Source organism: Schistocerca cancellata, chromosome 3 (genome assembly GCF_023864275.1).
Source record: "Schistocerca cancellata isolate TAMUIC-IGC-003103 chromosome 3, iqSchCanc2.1, whole genome shotgun sequence".
NCBI classification, from domain to species: Eukaryota; Metazoa; Arthropoda; class Insecta; order Orthoptera; family Acrididae; genus Schistocerca; species Schistocerca cancellata.
Genome location: NC_064628.1, coordinates 657,833,325 through 657,856,414, shown reverse-complemented (window position 1 = coordinate 657,856,414; position 23,090 = coordinate 657,833,325). Strand labels below are relative to the sequence as shown.

The window sequence follows — 23,090 nt, the reverse complement described above, 5'->3', positions numbered from 1 at the left end:
ACATGTTCTATATAATAATATGAATAATATCTACTAACTCGTACTGTTGTTGTTGTTGTTGTGGTCTTCAGTCCTGAGACTGGTTTGATGCAGCTCTCCATGCAGTGCAAACTCCTTCACCTCCCAGTACCTACTGCAACCTACATCCTTCTGAATCTGTTTAGTGTATTCATCTCTTGGTCTCCCTCTACGATTTTTACCCTTCACGCCGCCCTCCAATGCGAAATTTGTGATCCCTTGATGCCTCAGAACATGTCCTACCAACCGATCCCTTCTTCTAGTCAAGTTGTGCCACAAACTTCTCTCTTCCCCAATGCTATTCAATACCTCCTCATTAGTTACGTGATCTACCCAACAAATCTTCAACATTCTTCTGTAGAACCACATTCCGAAAGCTTCTATTCTCTTCTTGTCCAAACTATTTATCGTCCATGTTTCACTTCCATACATGACTACACTCCATACAAATACTTTCAGAATCGACTTCCTGACACTTAAATCTATACTCGATGTTAACAAATTTCTCTTCTTCAGAAACGCTTTCCTTGCCATTGCCAGTCTACATCTCGTACTAAGGTTACGAAATTAACTGATTTTATAATATTTACAAGCTTTATTTGCAACCATATGAAATAAATTGCAATTTTCTTATTCTATTCTTTATTATTTGTTTGCACTATGTCTGATGATTGCTGTGCTAAATGCTGATCTGTATTCTAAGTTTATTGCCTGTATCTTTAAGAATGTATGTTACAATTACTAGAGCGCAGAATACAACATTATATTTTGTCAGCCATCACACCTATATTATTCATTTTTTTTTTTACAAAATATGAATTACACATACATGAATTTCTAATCAGACTGAGGGCGTCATTTAGTTTCGCCCCCCCCCCCCCACTCCCCCGAGTCTCCGGCGGTATTAATCAGCCCGTGTCACTGACATCTCGCAGCTGCTCTACATCTAGATCCTCCTAAGGTTGCCGTTGCGACAGCTGGGACGCGTACAAACACCGATGGCTGTCCTACAAACGGTCATTTTGCCACACTGGACACGGTGCGTCACGTTTCAAGAACCACCCGTAGAGAGATAAACAGCCTCAGCCATATTGCTCGGTTCCTACCTGGCATACACCTACTCGCTGCAGAAACGTACATTGTGATGGTGCACTCGACTTGTCTTTCACTCACAAAGACTCAACGGGCACATGTGAATATGAAAAAAGATTAAAAATGTGTGTAAGAATGAAGACTAGGACTCAACGTGTAGACGATGAAGAGATCGTTAGAGGTGAAGCACAAGAGCAGAGTGGGGAAGGAAATCGGCCTTGTGCTTTTCAAAGAATAGGATGTAGGGAAACCTTGGAAAACCTAAATTTTGACTGTCGGGTGCGGGTTTGAACAGCCGCTCTCCAGAATGCGAGTCCGGTTATAAGCTGCATATCGTTGCAGGCAGCTATCGATAGTCTGCCGGTGGCCACACGTTATCGACAAGGTCGCCCTGCTAATAAGGAGAATGTTGAGTTTCCTCAATACACAAGAGGCGAGGCTTGGCTCATTAGCCGGAGCATGGTGTGGAACGTGATGTTATAATGTTTGTTTAAATGGTAAAAGACCGATTGACTGGTGGTGCGTATACATACGGAGGGCGTGATAGTGGAAACGATACGTTTGATTGCACAATTTAAGACAATTCGCGCGTGTTATTTGTGTACATCTGCTGCACCCCGATGAATGAGCCACGAGATGAAATAGCGAACTGTTTAATGAGAATTAACTGTGAAAATACCGTCCTGTGTATTATATGGTGAGCCCGAATGCATTTTTGCTATATTTAAAAACGAATTAAATTGTCATCGCAATAAGAAGAGCTCAATAATGCTCCCAAGATGTCGGTCGATAGGCTTCCGTGGTTTGGCTGTGAAAGTGATTCGGTTTTATGTATCAGAATGGCGTGTGAACAATACAAACGTGTGAATGAACAATTTTCAGAACAGAGCTGATACCAGTAAAACCCCCACCCTCGATTCTTTAAAGAATCGAACTCCCATGTACAAAACAGCTTCACACGTCTGATTCTTTACATATGAATTAATGTTATAAAAGTAAGCGAGAAAAAAATTATAAAAAGTCTGAAAATATCTTTAACGTTTGTTGAAAGTCATAAAAGCTCTCAATATGAAACAATGAGTGTAGTGTGGGTAATTTCGCTCCGTTTTAAATGAAAGCTAGTTTCCCAATGTTTATGATGTCATATCTCCTGCAGTGTGCGCCGTACAATGATATAATTTGGTAGGTACATTCAGTAATATATGCGGTTACTGTCTGCAAAATGTGCTGCGAGTAGAGGTATTAGTAAAGATGGAATAAATGAAAAAGTCATACTGATGCTGAAGTTTTCTGCATTTGGTGAGGAGTGTCAGCGATAAATGTTTTATAAAGGTCTGAGATGAGGTGTAAAGTTTGTTGGTAGTCGCTAAGTACTCTAGTTCCCAAACACTGTATGAGTATAGTCTGGCTAATTTGTGTCCCGTAAGTTATGCCGCCTCAACAGAAGAATGCAAAAACCGGTAGAAGTGATCTCGGGGAAATCACTTTGGTGACCGTACGATTTATCTTAGAATGTAGGTTAAGGAAAGGCAAACCTACGTTTACAGCACTTGTAGACTGAGAGAAAATCTTTGACAATGTTGACTACAATACTCTCTTTGAAATCGTGAAGGTAGCAGATGCAAAATGCACGGACAGAAAGGCTATTTACAATTTTTACAGAAACCAGACGGCAGTTATAAGACTCGAGGGGCATGGAAGGGAAACAGTGGTTGAGAAGGGAGTGAGACAGGACTGTAGCCTACTGTGACGCTATACAGTCTATGCATTGAGCAAGCAGTAAAGGAAATGAAAGAAAAATTTGGAGTAGGAATTAAAGTTCAGGGAGAAGAAATGAAAACTTTGTGGTTTGGCAACGACGTTGAGATCCTGGCAGAGACAGCAAAGGACCTGGAAGAGCAATTGAACGGAATGGACGATATAAGATGAACATCAACAAAAGCAAGACAAGGGTAATGGAATGTAGTCGAATTAAATCAGGTGATGCTGAGGGAAATAGATTAGGAAACGAGACACGTAAAGCAGTACATGAGTTTTGCTGCTTGGGCAGCAAAATAAGTGATGATGCCGAAGTAGAGAGGATATAAAATGTAGACTGGCAATAACAAGAAATACGTTTTTGAGATACAGAAATTTGTTGATATCGAGTATAGATTTAAGTGTTAGGAAGTCTTTTCTTAAACTATTTGTTCGAAAGTTTGGAAATTAGACGGCTGAAAGGTGTTTGATTTGAAATCCTATTTGTACGGAGTGTAGGCATGTATGGAAGTGAAACAAGGACGGTAAATAATTCAGACAATAAGAGAATAGAAGTTTTGAAATGTGGTGCTACAGCAAAATGCTGAATATTAGATGGGTATATCACGTAACTTATGAGGCAGTATTGAATAGAATTGGGGGAGATAAATTTATAGTATAACTTGACTAAAAAAAGATTTGTCGGTAGGACACATTCTGCGACATCGAGGGACGAACAATCTGGTGTTGGAGGGAAGTGTGCAGGGTAGAAATTGTAGGGAGAGACTAAGAGATGAATTCAGTAAGCAGATTCAGAAGGATGTAGGTTGCAGTAGTTATTCGGAGAAGAAACTTGCACAGCATAGCGTGGCATGGAGAGCTACATCAAACCAGTTTTTGGATCGAAGACTGCAACAACAACTTGTCTTACTGTGTTAAACACGTAACATAAGATTGTACCTCTTAATGACTAGATTAACACAGTATTTAAATTTTTACGTTCGATCTATATTTAAATGAAGTATTGAAAGTCAAACTTTTGTTGCCGCCGGAAACCATTAGATAGAAGAACCGTGCAGCGTGTGCTGTGTTAGCCGTTTAGTCCTTTTAGTTGTTGCTGCAGCACCCATTTCATCTGCATCGAACTCTTGAATCGTGTTTCAGTATTTGATTGAAGCGGGACGTAATCACGCTGAAGAATAGAGCGACCCAACGTTCAAAATGTGAAGAGTGAAAAGTGTTTCTGACAATAAACTTTTTTGTCCTTTATTTTGTGACCGGTTACGTTAATACAAGATCGTAAACAGATGCGTCTGTCTTCCTGAACCAATAAATAAAACATAAGAGTTTTCTTATGTTTTATGTTATAGGAGGCTTCTGATGTTGATGTGATTGACAGAAACCGGACAGAAAACAAAGGGAAAAAAATCGTTTGCGATAAAAGGCTGTTTCCAGTAACACAGTTTCCAACGTTTCTACGAACGAAAGTGTTATGGAGGTAGGAGAATTCCGCACTGAAGCTTCACATAGGTGGTTTAGGCAACAGTCATTAAGCAGATTTTGCTGTTGCCTACCTTCCCGTTTGTTCTTCCAGTCGGGCTGCTTACACTGGGCCACCTCAATGGACAATTTGTACAAGAGGATGGACGAGGTAAGGCGAAATGGTTGCATAAAAAATTGAAGAAATCGAAAAGGAATGATTGTCGGAGGGACTGACACAGCATATAGAGAAGTCAAAACAACCTTCGGTGAAGTCAAAAGCACGGCGGTAACGTTAAGAGTGCAATGGGTATTTCATTGTTAAAGGCAGAGGAGAGGGCGGATGGGTAGAAAGAGCACATTGAAGGCCTCTGTGAGCGGGAAGACTTGTCTGACGTGAAGGAACAGGGGTCTCTACAGAGGAAACAGGAGATCCAGTACTGAAATCAGAATTTAAGAGAGCTTTGGAAGACTTAAGATCGAATAAGGCAGAAGGGACAGGTAACATTCCATCAGAATTTCTAAAACCATTGGGGGAAGTGTCAACAAAACGACCTCGCTGATGTGTAGAATGTATGACTCTGGCCATATACCAACCGACTTTCGGAAAAACATCATACACATGATTCCGAAGATTGCAAGAGCCGAAAAGTGTGAGAATTACCACACAATCAGCTTAACATCTCATGCATCCAAGTTTCTGACAAGAACAATACACAGAAAAATGGAAAAGAAAACTGACGATATGTTAGATGGCTTTAGGAAAGGTAAAGGCACCTGAGAGACACTTCTGTCGTTGCTGTTGATGATGGAAGCAAGGCTAAAGAGAAAGCAAGAAACGTTCATAGGATTTGTGGACCCGCAAAAAGCGTTCGACAATGTCACATGGTACTAGACGTTCAAATTCAGAGAAAAATAGGGGTAAGCTAGAGGGAAAGACGGATAACATACACTATGTACGAGAACAAAGAGGGAAGAATAAGACTGGAACACCAAGAACGCAGTGCTCGGACTAGAAAGGGTGTAGGATAGGGATGCAGCCTTTCACCCCTACTGTTCAACCTAAGTCGAAGAAGCAGCGACGGAAATAAAAGAAAGGTTCAAGGTGAAATGATATAAATGATAAGGTTCGCTGATGACATCGCTATCCTGAGTGAAAGTGAAGAAGAATTACAGGATCTGCTGAATGGAATGAACAGTCTGATGAGTATAGAATATGGACTGAGAACGAATCGAATAGAGCCGAAAGTAATGAGAAGCATCAGAAATAAGAATAGCGAGAAACAAAACATCCGGTTGGTAATCGCAAAGCGGATGAAGATAAGGAATTCTGCTACCTAGGCAGCAATATAACCCATGGTGGACAGAGCAAGGGGGACGTGAAGAGCAGACCACCACGAGCTAGGGGGGCATTCTTGGCCAGGAGGAGTACACTAGCACCAAAACTCAATTTGGAGAAGAAATTTCTGAGAATGTAGATTTGGAGAACTGTGGGGAAACTGTAGCAGAAGAGAATAGAAGCACTTGAGATGTAGTGTTACAGAAAAAAAGTGCAGCTGACAATAACAGAAATGCATAAACGGTGACTATTTAGGGGCCTCTGAAGCTAGTACTGATGAATTATTGTGAATGTGGTTCTCACTAGGATGAGGTGAGGTTCCACTCCCGAGGTGATCTTTGAGCGTACATCTACATGTATACTCTGCAAATCACATTTAAGTGCCTGGCAGAGGCTTCATCGAACCACCTTCACAATTCTCTGTCACTCCAATCTCGTATAGCGCGCGGAAAGAACGAACACCTATATCTTTCCGTACGAGCTCTGATTTCCCTTATTTTATCGTGGTGATCGTTCCTCCCTATGTAGGTCGGTCTCACCAAAATATTTTCGCATTCAGAGGAGAAAGTTTGTGATTGGAATTTCGTGAGAAGATTCCGTCGCAACGAAAAACGCTTTTATTTTAATGGTGTCCAGTCCAAATCCTGTATTATTTCTGTGACACTCTCTCCCATATTTCGCGATAATACAAAACTTTTTCGATGTACTCCGTCAGTCCCACCTAGTGCGGATCCCACACCGTGAAGCAGTATTCTAAAAGAGGACGGACAAGCGTAGTGTAGGCAGTCTCCTTAGTAGATCTGTTACATTTTCTAAGTGTCCTGCCAATAAAACGCAGTCTCTGGTTCGCCTTCCTCATAACATTTTCTATGTGTTCCTTCCAATTTAAGTTGTTCTTAATTGTAATTCCTAGGTATTTAGTTGAATTTACGGCTTTTAAATTAGACTGATTTACCGTGTAACCGAAGTTTAACGAATTCCTTTTAGCACTCATGTGGATGACCTCACACTTTTCGTTATTTACGATCAACTGCCAATTTTGGCACCATTCAGATATCTTTCCTAAATCGTTTTGCAATTTGTTTTGATCTTATGATGGCTTTATTAGTCGATAAACGACAGCGTCAGCTGCAAACAACCGAAGACGGCTGCTCAGATTGTCTCACAAATCGTTTATATAGATAAGGAACAGCAAAGGGCCTATAAAACTACCTTGGGGAACGCCAGAAATCACTTCTATTTTACTCGATGACTTTCGGTCAGTTACTACGTACTGTGACCTCTCTGACAGGAAATCACAAATCCAGTCACATAACTGAGACGATATTCCATAAGCACGCAATTTCACTACAAGCCGCTTATGTGGTACAGTGTCAAAAGCCTTCCGGAAATCTAAAAATAAGGAATCGATTTGAAATCCTTTTTCAGTAGCACTCAACACTTCATGTGAGTAAAGATCTAGTTGTATTTCACAGGAACTATATTTTCCAAATCCATGCTGACGATGTGTCAATAGACAGTTTTCTTCGAGGTAATTCATAACATTTGAACACAATATATGTTCCAGAATCCTGCTGCATATCGACGTTAACGATATGGGCCTGTAATTTAGTGGATTACTCCTACTACCTTTCTTGAATATTGATGTGACCTGTGCAACTTTCCAGTCTTTGGGTACGGATATTTCGTCGAGCGAACGGTTGTATATGATTGCTAAGTATGGAGCTAATGCATCAGCATACTCCGAAAGGAACCTAATTGGTATAAAGTCTTGAGCAGAAGACTTGCTTTTATTAAGTGATTAAGTTACTTCACTACTCCGAGGATATTTACTTCTACGTTACTCACGTTGGCAGCTGTTCTTGGTTCGAATTCTGGAATATTTACTTCGTCTTCTTTTGTGAAGGCATTTTGGAAGGCTGTGTTTAAGTAACTCTGCTTTGACTGCACTGTCTTCGATAGTATCTCCATTGCTATCGCGCAGAGAAGAAATTGATTGTTTCTTGCCGCTAACATACTTCACATACGAGCAGAATCGCTTTGGAATTTCTGCCAGGTTTCGAGACAAAGTTTCTTTGTGGAAACTGTTATAAGCATCTCGCATTGAAGACCGGGCTAAATTTCGAGCTTTTATAAAAGATCGCCAATCTTGGGGATTTTGCGTCTGTTTAAATTTGGCACGTTTGTTTCATTGTTTCTGAAACGGTGTTCTAACCCGTTTTATGTACCAAGGAGGATCAGCTTCGTCGTTTGCTAATTTATTTGGTATAAATCAATTGCTGCCGATATTATTTCTTTGAATTTAAGCCACATCTGGTCTACACTTATATTATTAATTTGGAATGAGTGGAGATTGTCTCTCAGGAAGGCGTCAAGTGAATTTTTATCTGCTTTTTTGAATAGGTATATTTTTCGCTTATTTCTCGAGGATTTGGGGATTACAATATTCAATCTCGCTACGACAGCCCTGTGTTCACTAATCCCTATACCGGTTTTGATGCTCGTTATTAACTCGGAGGGCAAGTGTGTACAAATGTGTACAGGTAGAAGTGACAGAAAGAGAAAATTAGGTATGAGACTGAAGTGACGAGAGGACCCAAACTGGAGAATACTGGTTGGCCATGCTCAAATGGCAGGAACTTGCGGGGTAAAAGGAGAAGTATGTTATGCTCAGAAAAATTAATGTGGAACAAGGGAATATGCTTATATGAGCTACTTTAATTGTACTTTTAATGCTTCTGTCATAAAAATAACTTTGCATAACTTAACCTTAACCTAAGAATTGTTAGCAAGAAATGATTGCTATTCGGCGACAAGTAGACTACGAGAATTTATATCTTGAGTCCTTCTTTTGCTGTTTTAAATTGCACGTGTTTTTGAACAGTTTCTCGTTTGTGAAGGAAACATTTCCAAATCTGCCATGACGTACAGCTCTTTACTCTGCTCTGCTGACATGGCTTCCTGGCCTGTTTCAGCTGTCACAGGTCACATGTTGCGTGAGAGACAGGAGTGAATGAACATTAATTTTTTTAGTAATTTATTTCTTTTTGGACATTTATCAATCAAAATACTTTTACATTGCCGTGAATTGAATGAGGTTTTAATTGAATTTTTATATTAAAGCTTCTTTTTATAAAAACTTTAAATTGGTATTAACTTTATTTTGATTAATTTGTACCTTAATATTTCATAAATTTCGTAAAATATTAGCCATTAACCCGGATTTCTCAACAACCATGTTATGAGTATTGCTGGAAGTCTTGGTCAAGGTAAAAACTTCATTGCATTCTACATGATTGAACTACTGTATTTTTATTAAAGACGATGACGAATGTCACTATCTTCGGGTATCAAAACCATATTCTAATATGCGTTGCACAACTACAGTAACCAGTGAAACTCTTGAAATATTCCATTCTCAATGCAACTGTCTATGTGTAACAGTCGTGTTTTGTAAACATCTAACACAACCTTATTCTCTCACTATGAACTCAATTGCTTTTTGTACTGTACTAAATGCGGAACTGATGAAAGTAGACTTTTATTTAAATTGTGAAGCTTTAATAAGTGAGGTGAAGTGAAAATAATGCCAACGCATCGTAAGAAAAAATGATTTCAAAAAAGGCGAAAAACTGCGCAAAGTGAATGTACAAACAACTTTCTTTGAAACTAAATCTGCAGAATAAGTAAACGAGAGATAAAAAGACGGCAAGTAAATTATACGCCCTCTTTATAAGGAAATACTGTTTTCAATCTGTAAAGATAAAAATTTACAGACATATTATTCATCCATATTTTCAGAATGACAACAGAAGACTCTTTATAAACAAAAGTGAAACGCGTGTGATGTAAATTGCTCTTTAGTTGCAGTAAGCTTAAGATGGAAAAACCAATAATAATTCAAAGTAGAGAAAGTTTACGGAACCAGAATTTGCCACATACTATAGAACGTAATTTTGTGAAATAAAGACACGGTTGGAGACTGTGGCTGTTATTTGAAATAAACTGTTGATGGTGTACAACATTCAAAAACAAATAACCACTTTACAAGACGTATTTGTTTTCGTATGTTGTGAATCAGGACATTTGATGCTCATTGAAAATTCGTTTTGTGACTGAACGGAAGTGGTTTACAGTGTGGTGCAATGTGTGTGAAAATACAAACATACTTCAGAATGTATTTCATTGCAACAAAAATGCAAAAACAAATGCGCCAGAAGGACATTTCATGAAAGTTGCATCCCAACACAAATATGTAACGCGTACATTTGGTTACACGTTTATAATTGTGAATTATTGTTTATCCTAGGGAAACTCACAGGAAACCAATGCATAATTTGTTTTGATGGAAGTATGAAAAAACCGTCAGATGATGATCTGTGAAAAAATCGAAGTCGGTAACGGTACTTTTTAAGCAAAGAAACCTAAAACCAGTTAGTGGCTGGTTTATGTTTTGTTTTGTTTTAGGGCGCAAAAACAATTAGGGTCAAACGCGCCCATGTCAAAACTGTAGAACACGAAGACAAAGATTGGAGTTGAAAACGACTACACGGCAAATATAATAGCCGGAAGAGAAGACAGCTAAAAACAGGGACGTGGAGAAAGGTCTATAAAATGCACTGTAGAGAAACGGAGGTCCAGAACTGAAAATTAAATGTACTTCGCCATATTACTACGACGGATAAAAAGTAAAACGCTTTCGACAGACCGCGAGCCGATCGCTAAAACGACCGATAATTCAGACGGCAAACACAAGCGGGAACGTAAGCGGTGAAAAAGGGGAATTCAGTAAGGAAATGGCTCACCGTCAAAAGTTGTGTGCAATGTGCATAAAGTGGTAGGGGAGCACCACTTAACAAATGGAGATAGCTGAAAAAATGATCTCGTGGCGAGAGGGCCGAGAGGAGGTCGTCCAAGCCGCTGGAAGAGGCTTAATAGCCCGGAGCTTGTTCACATGGAGGGAAGACCAGTGGTGCTGCCAAAGTGACACCACCTGCTGACACTCCGCAACACAGAGATAATCGGAGGGAACGTAAGAACTAACGGGCTGAGGTACGAGGACTGCAACCTTGGCAGCAGCGTCAGCGGCTTTGTTTCCTGTCAGACCGACGTGACTTGGATCCCACATAAACATCACAGTGGCTCCACCAAGAGTGAGCAAGTGACAGCTTACCTGCCCCCGTTGCATTAAGGGATGGGTGTTGTTGTAGTTTCAAGCCCGCATCTCGTGGTCGTGGGGTAGCGTTCTCGCTTCCCACGCCCGGGTTCCCGGGTTCGATTCCCGGCGGGGTCAGGGATTTTCTCTGCCTCGTGATGGCTGGGTGTTGTGTGCTGTCCTTAGGTTAGTTAGGTTTAAGTAGTTCTAAGTTCTAGGGGACTGATGACCATAGATGTTAAGTCCCATAGTGCTCAGAGCCATTTTGGGAGGTTGTTGTTCAAATGTGTGTGAAATCTTATGGAACTTAACTGCTAAGGTCATCAGTCCCTAAGCTTACACAATACTTAACCTAAATTATCCTAAGGACAAACACGCACACCCATGCCCGAGGAAGAACTCGAACCTCCGCCGGGACCAGCCGCACAGTCCATGACTGCAGCGCCCGAGACCGCTCGGCTAATCCCGCGCACGATGGGTGGTGTACAGCACACAGAGGCTTTGGGGGGCACTAAGAGAGTCTGAGCACATGGAGCAATTGAAAAGCCTGTGTTGCCGGACGTAGTGCGTGGTCTGATACAGGGCGAAGAGCTCTGCTATAAATATGCTATACACCATCGACAATTTATAGGGTACAGAACGATCCTATTGTCACCAACATACAGCTCGCACATGTACCGCGAAGACAAAATAGCAGAAATCAGTGTTAGTACGAAAGCCTTTGTTTTTCCCTCGCTCCAATTACGTGTGGAGTGAGAGTGACCAGAAGTAGTACAAAGCCGCCCCATCATGCGCTGTATCGTGGCTTCTGGAATATGTATGCAGATGTAGCTGTAGATGAATGACGTAAAAACATGAAAAACCACAAGTGGATGGTTGCAGTTTTTAGGATTACGTACTTCAGCAGATAAAAACGGAATCCTTACAGGATCACTTTGTTGTAAAAACATGAAAAACCACAGGTGGATGGTTGCAGTTTTTAGGATTACCTACCTCAGCAGATAAAAACCGAATCCTTACAGGATCACTTTGTTGTACTTCCGTAAGTCTGTCTGCCCGAATGTTCAAAACCCTTTTTCTCAGGAACGGGTAGAAGTATCAAGTTGAAATTTATGTGACATCTACGGTTCCTTGGCGATGTAACAGAGTTAATGCAATCAAAAGATACGGCCATATATGTCACTTATTTTGATACTCACAAACTCACTCATCAAAACATTAAGGCTACTTTCCGCTGAACAAGAATCATGAAGTTTGACAGGCAGCAACGTTTCACGTCACAGCCAAAGTATAAATCTGAAATTGTTAATTTGTAATTACGTTACACGGAAAAAATTTTTGTCATTTTTGTCATTTGTCCGTCCATCTGTTAAGGCTCCTTTTTCTCACTATCCGGTTCATGTGCCGAGTTTAAATTTATGTCACTTAGTAAGTGTTCCCTTAGCGGTACTATAAACCTTTAGGTCAGTGCAATCAGAAGTTACGGACACTCATGTCACGTATTTTGCACTCGCAAACTCACTCATCAACACCTGTAGGGTACGTTCCCTTGATGTATATCATGAAATTTGCCAAGAAGAAAGGTTTCCCAATTCAAGTACAAGGAAAAATATTTTTTATTCCAGTCATTGATCACAATATTAATTCTTTAGACGATAACCGCTTTCAGTCCGTAGCGACCATCCTCAGATCTTTTTTACGCCATGTCCTAAAGTGATAAGGCCATAATGGCATCGTCAAAACATATAAATATAATCATTATGGCCTTATCACTTTAGGACATGGTGTAAAAAAGATCTGAGATTGGTCATTACGGACTGAAACTGGTCATCGTCTGAAGAATTGATATTGTGATCAAAGACTGGAATAAAAAACATTTGACTGTATTGGATCACTGTTTGTATATGCGACCATGTCGCAGTTGGTGATACAAGGAAAAAGTTAGAAAATTGTTAATTTGTATCAATATTACACAAAAAGTATTTTTGTCGTTGTTATCCGACTTCGAAAGTGATATTAAAACATTCTCGTAAGTCTTGGAATCTGTGGGATCGATATCTTGCCAGTGTCAATTTCGATAACAGACAAAAATTGCTAAATTCCACCACTCCTGGAATGGATAAACTGTCTGCATAAATAATTAAGGTTGTATGGAACACTCAGTTCGTGAGTCCTACTCGCACCTGCTTAGTTTTTTCTGTATTGTAAGACCTAATCTACCAGTCGAGTAAAAAACCGAATTCATATAAAAGTACCGGTGATCAAAATGTCAATATAAATCTGAAAACTGAATAAATCACGAAATAATGTAGATAGAGAGGTAAAAATTGACACACATGCTTGGAATGACATGGGGTTTTATTAGAACCAAAAAAAATACAAAAGTTCAAAAAATATCCGACAAATGGCGCTTCATCTAATCAGAATAGCAATAATTAGCATAACAAAGTAAGACAAAGCAAAGATGATGTTCTTTACAGGAAATGCTCAATATGTCCATCATCATTCCTCAACAATAGCTGTAGTTGAGGAATAATGTTGTGAACAGCACTGTAAAGCATGTCCGGACTTATGGTGCGGCATTGGCGTCGGATGTTGTCTTTCAGCGTCCCTAGAGATGTTGGTCGATCACGATACATTTGCGACTTCAGGTAACCCCAAAGCCAATAATCGCAAGGACTGAGGTCTGGGGACCTGGGAGGGCAAGCATGACCAAAGTGGTGGCTGAGCACACTTTCATCACCAAACGACGCTCGCAAGAGATCTTTCACGACTCTAGCAATATGGGGTGGAGCGCCATCCTGCATAAACATCGTACGTTCCAGCAGGTGTTTATCAGCCAGGCTGGGGATGATGCGATTCTGTAACATATCGGCGTACATCTCACCCGTCACGGTAGCAGTTACAAAACCAGAATCACGCATTTCCTCGAAGAAAAAAAGACCCGATAACGGTAGATGTGGTAAATCCAACCCATACCGCGACTTTCTCGTCGTGCAATGGAGTTTCCACGACAGTTCTATGATTTTCGGTAGCCCAGATTCTGCAGCTGTGGGCGTTTGACAGGCCCTCGGAGCGTGAAATGAGCTTCGTCAGTCCACAACACGTTACTCAACCAATCATCATCTTCCGCCATCTTTTGAAACGCACACACCGCAAATGCCGTCCGCTTCACTAAATCGCCAGGTAACAGTTCATGATGCCGATGGATTTTATACGGATAGCATCGGAGGGTACGCCTAAGTGCCAACCAAACAGTAGTGTATGGAACGCCGGTGCGACGTGCGGCTGCACGAGCACTGACTTCCCCGTGCATAGACAAACCCGCAACAGTCTCCATTTCTTCCTCAACTGTCTCGGCAGCATTACGCCTTGTGCTCGGTCGGCCACTATGGGGTCTATCGTCTAAACAACCCGTGGCTTCGAACTTCGAAATCATTCTCGCCACAGCTGCATTCGTCAACGGACCTTTACCCGTTCGAATCCCCTTCCTATGGCTACAGGATCGTAATGCTAAACTAGTATATTCCCCATTCTGATAATACAGCTTCACTAAAAGCGCCTTTTCAGGTAACGTCAACATGCTGCGACTGCTGGCGCATCTGATTAAAAAAAAAAATGGTTCAAATGGCTCTGAGCACTATGGGACTCAACATCTGAAGTCATCAGTCCCCTAGAACTTAGAACTACTTAAACCTAACTAACTAAGGACATCACACACACCCACGCCCGAGGCAGGATTCGAACCTGCGTCCGTAGCAGCCGCGCGGCTCCGGACTGAAGCGCCTAGACACGCTTGGCCACAACGGCCGGCGCATCTGATTCTCCCTCTTTTTTTTTTTCTTTAATGATTTTCAATTCCCCCGAAGGGGGTGGGCTGGCAGCAGCTTAGTACGCTGTTCTACAGCCTACAGACTTAAAAAAAAAAAAAAACGGAAGAAGAGAAGAAACAAGAAAAACAGGCGATAAAACGGTGACTGAAAGTGTAAAATGGCGGAAAAATGCGGAAAGTTAAAACAGAAAGCAAAAGGGGTTGGCAATGTTAATAAAAGTCACATGAATCAGACAAGTAACATAGTACACACACAATTAAAAAATATGGCGACAGTCTGGTTTCTGTTCGCAAGAGATAAAAAGCACACCCAGCAACAGTATGATGGCCGTTCGCAACACATCCCAAAAAAACACAACACGGAACACTCACTGTAAAACACTCACTGTAAAACACTGAACGAAAATGGCGGCACAAAGATGACACTACCGAGCCAAAGGCAGATGGGGGGGGGGAGACCTGGAGGAGGGGGGAAAAACAAGGAGGGAGGAAGGAAAAAACGAAAAGGGGGGTGGAACCAAGGAGAGAGAGGACTCATAAAGCGGGAGAGGGGCATGGCAGATGCGAGAGGGAATGAGAAGAGGCAGAAGAGGAAAATGCAAAAGGACTCAGGGGAGAGAAGGGGGCAGAGAGAGGGGAGGTGGGGAAAAAAGAGGATGGAAGGGGGGGAGAGGGAGCCCGGGAAAAGGACAGAGGAAAGGAGGGGAGTGAGGATCAGAGTTGATAGGAGGGATAAATGGAGGGAGAGTGGGCATCATCGGGGAGGGGGAGTTGATGGAAGCCACCTTGGGAAACTGATTCTCTCTCTCTCAATACAGCTCCTTTTATACACTATTGTCATGCACAGTCACTGACGTTTTGCTGTCCAGCGCCATCTGTCGGACATTTTGTGTACTTTTTTTTTGTTATCATGTCATTCCAAGCATGTGTGTCAATTTTTACCTCTCTATCTACATTATTCCGCGGTTTATTAAGTTTTCTAATTTATACTGACTTTTTGATCACCCGGTATATCCGGTAGGAAAGAGAGAGACACGCCCCATCGCAGACACTTGGCGTGTAGCGTAGCGCAGCGCGGCAGCCCGCGAGCGGCGGTCCCTGTGAGTGTGCGTGACCCGACCTTGATACGCGCTGCCTCTGCGAGGGCTGTTGGCGTCGGTCGGGGGTGGAACGGGCTCGAGGCTCGCAGCGTCGGCTCACAGGGGGGTGTTTATTTTCGAGGGGTGGCCTCGCTCCCGAAAATAATCGATAGCGGAACGCCATCGAGCGAGGGTGCGCCGCTAGCGCCTCTCGCGGCCGGCGGCGCAGGCTCGGCGGCCGGTCGCCGGCGGCGCGCGGCGCGACCCGGCAGTGTGCGGCGGCGCGCGCTGCGGGATGCCGTTGCCGCGCTCCTGACACCGTTCCGCCCCGTGTCCGCTCCGCTCGACTCGACTCAGGCAGCTGCCATGTCGTCCATCTCGGCGCAGGGCGTGGTGGAGCGCGCCAGCGCGGAGCTCACCAAGCGCATCAACGGGCTGGGTCTGCGCGCCGCGGGTAAGCACCACCGGGCGCCGTCGCCCGCGCCGGCCGCCAACGGCGCCGGGGAGGTGGTGGTGGCCGCCGCCAAGGCCAGCGTCATGGAGCGCGTCACCAACGCGCTGTGCGGCGGAGGCGGAGGCGGCGCCGGCGCTCCGGAGAAGCCGTCGCGGCTGCGCCCGTCGGGAAAGGCGCCGGCCCCCGCGTCGGCGTCCGCGGCGTCGCCCGCCGTCGTCAACGGCAGCGGCGGCGGAGGCGGCGTCGCGGCGTCGCCAGGGACGCCGCAGCTGTCCCGCCGCGGCGCGCCGCCCCCGCCTCCCCCGGGCGCCACCCCCGCGGCCTCCAGGCCTGGCCGCCGACAGCCGCAGCTGCAACACCGCCGACAACCCAACTCCTGGGAACAGCTGCTCATGGACGAGATGTTCCTCGCCAGGTTCTTCCTGCAGTACTTCTCCGCCGCCGAACGCAGGCCACTGGCACAGGTGTGTGAGCGTGCGCTTGCCCTTACTAACGCCGGTGGCTCTAGCTAGATCTCAGTCATTCACTGCTGCTCTTTTTACCGCTTACGTTGTGTGGCAGGGGTACTTCTCATACCACTGTCACTTCTATCTTTCCTCTTTCTGTCGCTAATGATACAATTTTTCTCACAGCATCTTCAGTTCCGAGCACAAAAAGTACAAGTGAGCTACATTTCTGACGAGTATCATGGATGACACCTCGGATGATAAGCAAGGCAATTATACTCATAACTTCACAGTTCCATATTCCTTAATTATCAAAAGGCAGTCATAAAGATTATATTAAAAGTACAAGTGAGCTACATTTTTGACAAGTGTCATAGATGACACCTCGGGTGATACGCAAGGCAGTTATACACATAACTTCACACTTTCATATTCCTTAATTATCAAAAGGCAGTCATAAACATTAATTATATTCCCAGAATGAGATTTTCACTCTGCAGCGGAGTGTGCGCTGATATGAAACTTCCTGGCAGATTAAAACTGTGTGCCGGACCGCACAGCTGTGAGGACGGGTCGTGAGTCGTGAGTTGGATAGCTCAGTTGGTAGAGCACTTGCCCGCGAAAGGCAAAGGTCCCGACTTCGAGTCTCGGTCCGGCACACAGTTTTAATCTGCCAGGAAGTTTCATTAATTATATTGTTCATATTTGCTGTAGATTTCAAACTAGGTCAAAATACCTCCACAGGAGGTAAAACATGTCCATCGAAACATTTTCTGAAATTACTGGGCACGTTCTTTCCTGTCTCAGCACATTCTTCGTCGTAGTACTCCTAAAAGTGCTGCGACAATGCTGGCTCCAAACTTGTGCATTTTTTCTACAGTAGAATGAAGTCATTTTCCTGTTTTACTGACGTGCCTGATAATTGTGAACTGTCACACGTCCTCAGAAAATGAAGCAAGAAAGTATCTGAAAAAATATTCAAACAGTTTCTTGAGTACATCTTGGCTGTTGGTAGCAATAATGTATTGGATGTTACTAGAAGTATCAACCTTATTAAAACGAAAAAAATGACACATAAGTTTTCTCAGGAGCATCCTGTCGAGTGGGAGACAGTGATTCTTTTAATAAAACACCTCTTCCTTCGAATTTGTATGCTTCCAGAACTCATTTCTTTCTAGATTTTGAGCAAGAGGCACAGTTTCCTCCTCCCATGATGTACTTTCTTTACTTTGATCTCTTTGCATCAAAGTGTCATTTTCATCATCATTTTCATTAAACTCCTTGTCAGACTCATCTAGCTTAATTCTGCTGATCCGCTCAGTGATGTCTTGTCAGTGAATTCTGGTAATCAGCGGATGAAAGATGTAATTGCACTTCAGCTGACGTAAACAATGTCGGCATTGGGTCTCGAGGTATCACATGTGACACTCAAAGGATTAAAGCTTATAAAACCGTTTTAACATTAATTTATAGTGGTCTATCAACTGAGGGATGCCTGCACAGTTTTAATGCAATACGAAAACATGTGAAAACAAAAGTAATTGGAAAAAGACATATCTTAACCTTATTTCACCGAGACACGATGTAAAGTTACAGAATACGAAGTTTCCAGTCAGTGCAGACTCCTCGTAGTGCCTCAGCAGAAGAACGAAAAAGTGACCTGTCGCAAGCCCGATGTCTGTCGTAGACGATACCACTGACCAGAAAAAGTTCAGGTGCATAAGCACACGAGAAAATTATCCTGGAGCTATGCCACATATCTCGGATCTGAAGAGCTTATCTGGAAGGCTTACCTGAAAATTTGCGTCCAACTGCGGGAATGGGAAAAACTGACCGTTTAAAACCGATACCGGTATTTTAGTTGTAAATAACGGATGTTTTTCGGTATTTTCTGGTTTCGGTTATAACATGATTTATCATTTTTTACCAATAACCGAGTAAAACTGGCATTACGATTTGCTAGTGCTGAAAATTTTGGTTTTAATTAGGACTTTCTTTTAAAAAACGAGTAGCTTTTATTTGTAAAACGTCCATTGCTTTGAATACTGGATTATGAAAGAAACTTGGAAAAAAGATCAGCACTACTTTAATAGGCCTGCAGTTAGAAAATAACAACAAATAAATGTCATAAGAATCGATACAGCATCGCAGAGACAGGACTGTTGCTGTTGCCCTGTAGCGTGCCCCATTAAACGGTACGCTTGTACGTGCAGTGTGCCAGATTTGCTCCCATTCGGTCTATACGGTAGTCATCTTCAATCATCAGTAATCTTACAAAATGGTACTGTCCCACTTTTGCGGAAGTATTTTACGAAGTGCGGTAGTAATGAAGTACAATGTTCTATTTGCTTAATAAACTCAAAAATGGGACGCAGCGGAACAAATTTGCGACATCATATTAGGACAAAACGTCCACAATGTTTCTTGGAAGAGAAGATAGCTCTGATTAAAAAAATGTTCCAATGTGTGTGAAATCTTATGGGACTTAACTGCTAAGGTCATTAGTCCTTAAGCTTACACGCTACTTAACCTAAATTATCCTAAGGACAAATTCACATACCCATACCCGAGGGAGGACTCGAACCTCCGCTGGGACCAGCCGCACAGTCCATGACAGCAGCGCCTGAGACCGCTCGGCTAATCCCGCGCGGCTAGCTTTGATTGATGTAACAATAATTTTGTTGATGTGCTGTAAACTTGGGGTAATGACTGAATGCTTAATATTGTGGTTGCATCAGGCTGAAATATTGATACCGTCCAAAAGTAATGATGAATGTAAATCACCAACTAGTGACCGTTTTCTGTCGCTGTCGCCACATCGGTATCCTTCACCTTCTCAGTCTTTGCTGGAGACAATGAGACAAATTTCTGCCCAAGCCTCAACCCCATGTCGATCATTAACTACTCGTCCTTCGCCTTCATTAGAACTTCCCAACCTTTGTTCGAGGTTTACCTTACAGGAAGTAACAGCAATAAAACACTGAAAAATCGATTCTTTCAGAAATAGTTTATTTTGCGCGGTTTTAACGGTAAGGTTAAACTGGAGACGAAATGAACCGGTGTAACCGGAAACCGGTTGTTTCAGCGATAACTGCCTTCCCGATGTCCCCCCCCCCCCCCCCCTGTTCGTGAGCGGTAGGCTAATATGCAGGGTATTACAATGTTTAACACTATCGTCAGCTGTAATTTCAATATCAATGTATTGGCAATCGATTTCGACAAAGCAATTCGTTATGATCAGTTCCTCTAAATATATAGTGACTCAATTTTCCCGAAAGACATCAGTCAGGAAGTCCAAGCGCCCGAAAATAGCTGCGCTGCGCTCCAAATCAAGTGTCTGCCGTTGGATATCAGTCTCTCTCGTTCCTAACGTTTGTCGGTATGCATGGGGTATGGTGCTCATACCTCGGGTTCTGCTGGTGATAAAAAGGTAGGATCAAGTGTTCTGGGTAGCTTCTGGGCTGGGACGATTTTTTATACACAAAAGAAGCATTTTCTTAGTGTCACTGTCCTACAGATCAGGGTCGAGGTATGAATATTACACACTTCCTTCTGCATAGGCAAATGGAGCAAAGAGGTCGGTTCGTTTTGAATCTGATGTGGTCTTAGGTGGGCTTGACCTTCATTAAGGCACTGTTGGTCCAGATTGTCGCACCCCTCAACGGCGATTCGGCGTTGATCCCTCAGAGTGGTTGGTGGGTCACATCGTCCATAAACAGTCCTTTTCAATCTATCCCAGACATTTTCGATAGGGTTCATGTCTGGAGACTATGTTGGCCACTCTAGTCGAGATTATGGAGGTATCAATAGTTCGTGAGCAGTTACACGGAAAACTCCCCCCCTCCCCCCTCCCCTAAATTCTTTTTTTCACTACATTTTCGCCGTGACGAGCGGACCAAACCCAGTCGAAGATTCCAAGACGACTACGCATAGAAAATGGATGAAATTTTTACGATATATTCCCAAGACCCGATCTCGAACAACGTTGAAAATTTTCTTGATGTATCCATAAGTTTCAAGGATATGGAGGTTCAGTGTTATCTTACTTCTACACAAAATCCTGTATGAGGCGAAATCTAAATAATAAATAACCTCAGCATATTGCTCAAATTTTAACGATTCTCTTGACATTTATCTAGAAGAACCATCTCCCCGTTTTCAACAATTTTCATCCGTTTGCGAGAACGTTACAAAAACATTTTTGGGGGTACTAAAACTCAGCTGCGGATGCCGAGACGGCTATGTACAGCAAATGGCTGTAATTTTTATGATGTATCCCTAAGATTCCGCTCTTGAAAACCTTGAAGATTTTACTCACATTTTTATTCGTTTCCAGGATACGTACGCCTTTTTGCGGTCTCACCGTGTGTGGTTGCTTTCTACAAGAGCTGATGCCGATACCGGTTATTTTCACGAGGAACTTTCTGATTGATGTCTTTCGGGAAAAATGAGCCCACTATATATTTAGAGAATCTGATGACGAAGAGAATCGACGAAACCGGTTCCCAATAAATTGATACTGAAATTACAACTTACGACAGTACTGAAAATTGTAATATTCCTATCCCCTGTGGTCCTCTCCTCTTACTTAACAAAGACGTAAATGCTGAATTATATAGGGCGTCCCAGGAGGAATGGTATGTATTCAGTGCTATGACAGGAACGATCAATCGAAGCAAAAAAGTCTATTAAACATGGGCTCTGAAATATATTCCTTCAGAGATATTTGCACGTATTCAGTAGAAGATATGTGTTTTCGCACTAGCGAAGATCAACATGTGTTCATACCTCTTAAGGTATGCACTTCAGAGCCCATGTTTACTGGATATAACACACACATCAAAAAATGTTTTGCAACTACCTCGGTTCCAAGAGTTCCGGAGCCTGTACAGAAAACTGGAATAGAGATCAGCATAAAAATCATTTCTGCCCTTTTTATTGCTCATGAAAACCACACATTGCATGTTGTACCACCATACAGCGAGACCTTCAGAGGTGGTGGTCCACACTGCTGTACAACCTGTACCTCTGATACCCAGTAGCACGTCCTCTTGCACTGATGCATGCCTGTATTCGTCGTGGCATACTATCCACAAGTTCATCAAGGCACTGTTGGTCCACATTGTCCCACTCCTCAACGGCGTTCGGCGTAGATCCCTCGGAGTGGTTGGTAAGTCACGTCGTCCATAAACAGCCCTTTTCAATCTATCCCAGACATCAGTCGGAGGATGGCATTCACGTATCGTACAGCCGTTAAGGCGCTTCCATGGCCACCAGCGGCGTACGTCGGCCTGACATAATGTCACCCCAAAACAGCAGGGAACCACCACCCTGCTGCTCTCGCTGGACAGTGTGACTAACGCGTTCAGCCTGACAGGGTTGCCTCCAAACACGTCTCCGACGATTGTCTGGTTGAAGGCATATGCGACACTCATTGGTGAGGAGAACCTGATGCCAATCCTGAGTGGTCCATTCGGCATGTTGTTGGGCCCATTTGTACTGCGCTGCATGGAGTCGTGGCTGCAAAGATGGACCTCGCCAGGGACGTCGGGAGTGAAGTTGCGCATCATGCTGCGTATTGCGCACAGTTGTAACGAGAGTACCTGTGGCTGCACGATAAGCATTATAAACATAGTGGCGTTGCTGTCAGGGTTCCTTCGAACCATAATCAATGGGCAGCGGTCATCTACTGCAGTAGTAGCCCTTGGGCGGCCTGAGCGAGGCAGTCATCGACAGTTCCTGTCTCTCTGTATCTCCTCCATGTCCAAACAACATTGCTTTGGTGCACTCCGATACCCCTTGACACTTAGCTTGTTGAGAGCCCTTCCTGGCACAAAATAACAATGAAGACGCGATCGAACCGGGGTATTGGCCGTCTAGGCATGGTTGAACTACAGACAACGCGAGCCGTGTACCTCTTTCCCGGTGGAATGACTGGAACTGATCGGCTGTCGGATCCCCTCAGTCTAATAGGCGCTGCTCGTGCATGGTTGTTTACATCTTTTGGCGGGTTTAGTGACATCTCTGAACAGTCAAAGGGCTGTATATGTGATACAATATCCACAGTCAACGTCTATCTTCAGGAGTTCTGGGAACGGGGGTGATACAAAACTTTTTTTGATGTGTGTATTACATTGAATGTAGTACGTATAGCCCTCATTTTCTCTTCAGTACTACTCTGTATACATTTAGTATTCGTAATGTTTGCTTCTAAAAGTACTGTGTCGTATAATGATTTTCATTACATTCTCTACACAGTATTTAAGTAATGACAAATGTAACGTGGTGGCTTAAACCATCTTAGCCCTTACCCGTGATTGATGGCCCAAGGCTGAAACCGGTTGATATTTCGTTTTGAAATAAAAGCAGCTGTTGGTAAAACATGGGTTTTATACATTGCTTATCGACTGTTGATAGCACCCTCCAAAAATGTTTAAAATATTTCGGAATTCGGAGAAG

At 43.0% G+C, this 23,090-nt stretch overlaps 1 protein-coding gene across 1 annotated transcript in view; it reads left to right on the top strand.

The window, feature by feature from the left end:
* Positions 1–16,097: 16,097 nt before the first annotated feature.
* The window catches only part of LOC126176488 (F-box/LRR-repeat protein 16), an 831,486-nt gene continuing 824,493 nt past the window's right edge, over positions 16,098–23,090 (top strand). The window contains exons 1-2 of the mRNA XM_049923643.1: positions 16,098–16,317; positions 16,444–16,649. Of these exons, the coding sequence (XP_049779600.1) occupies positions 16,098–16,317; positions 16,444–16,649 (426 nt within the window). The remainder of the gene's footprint in view (positions 16,318–16,443; positions 16,650–23,090) is intronic.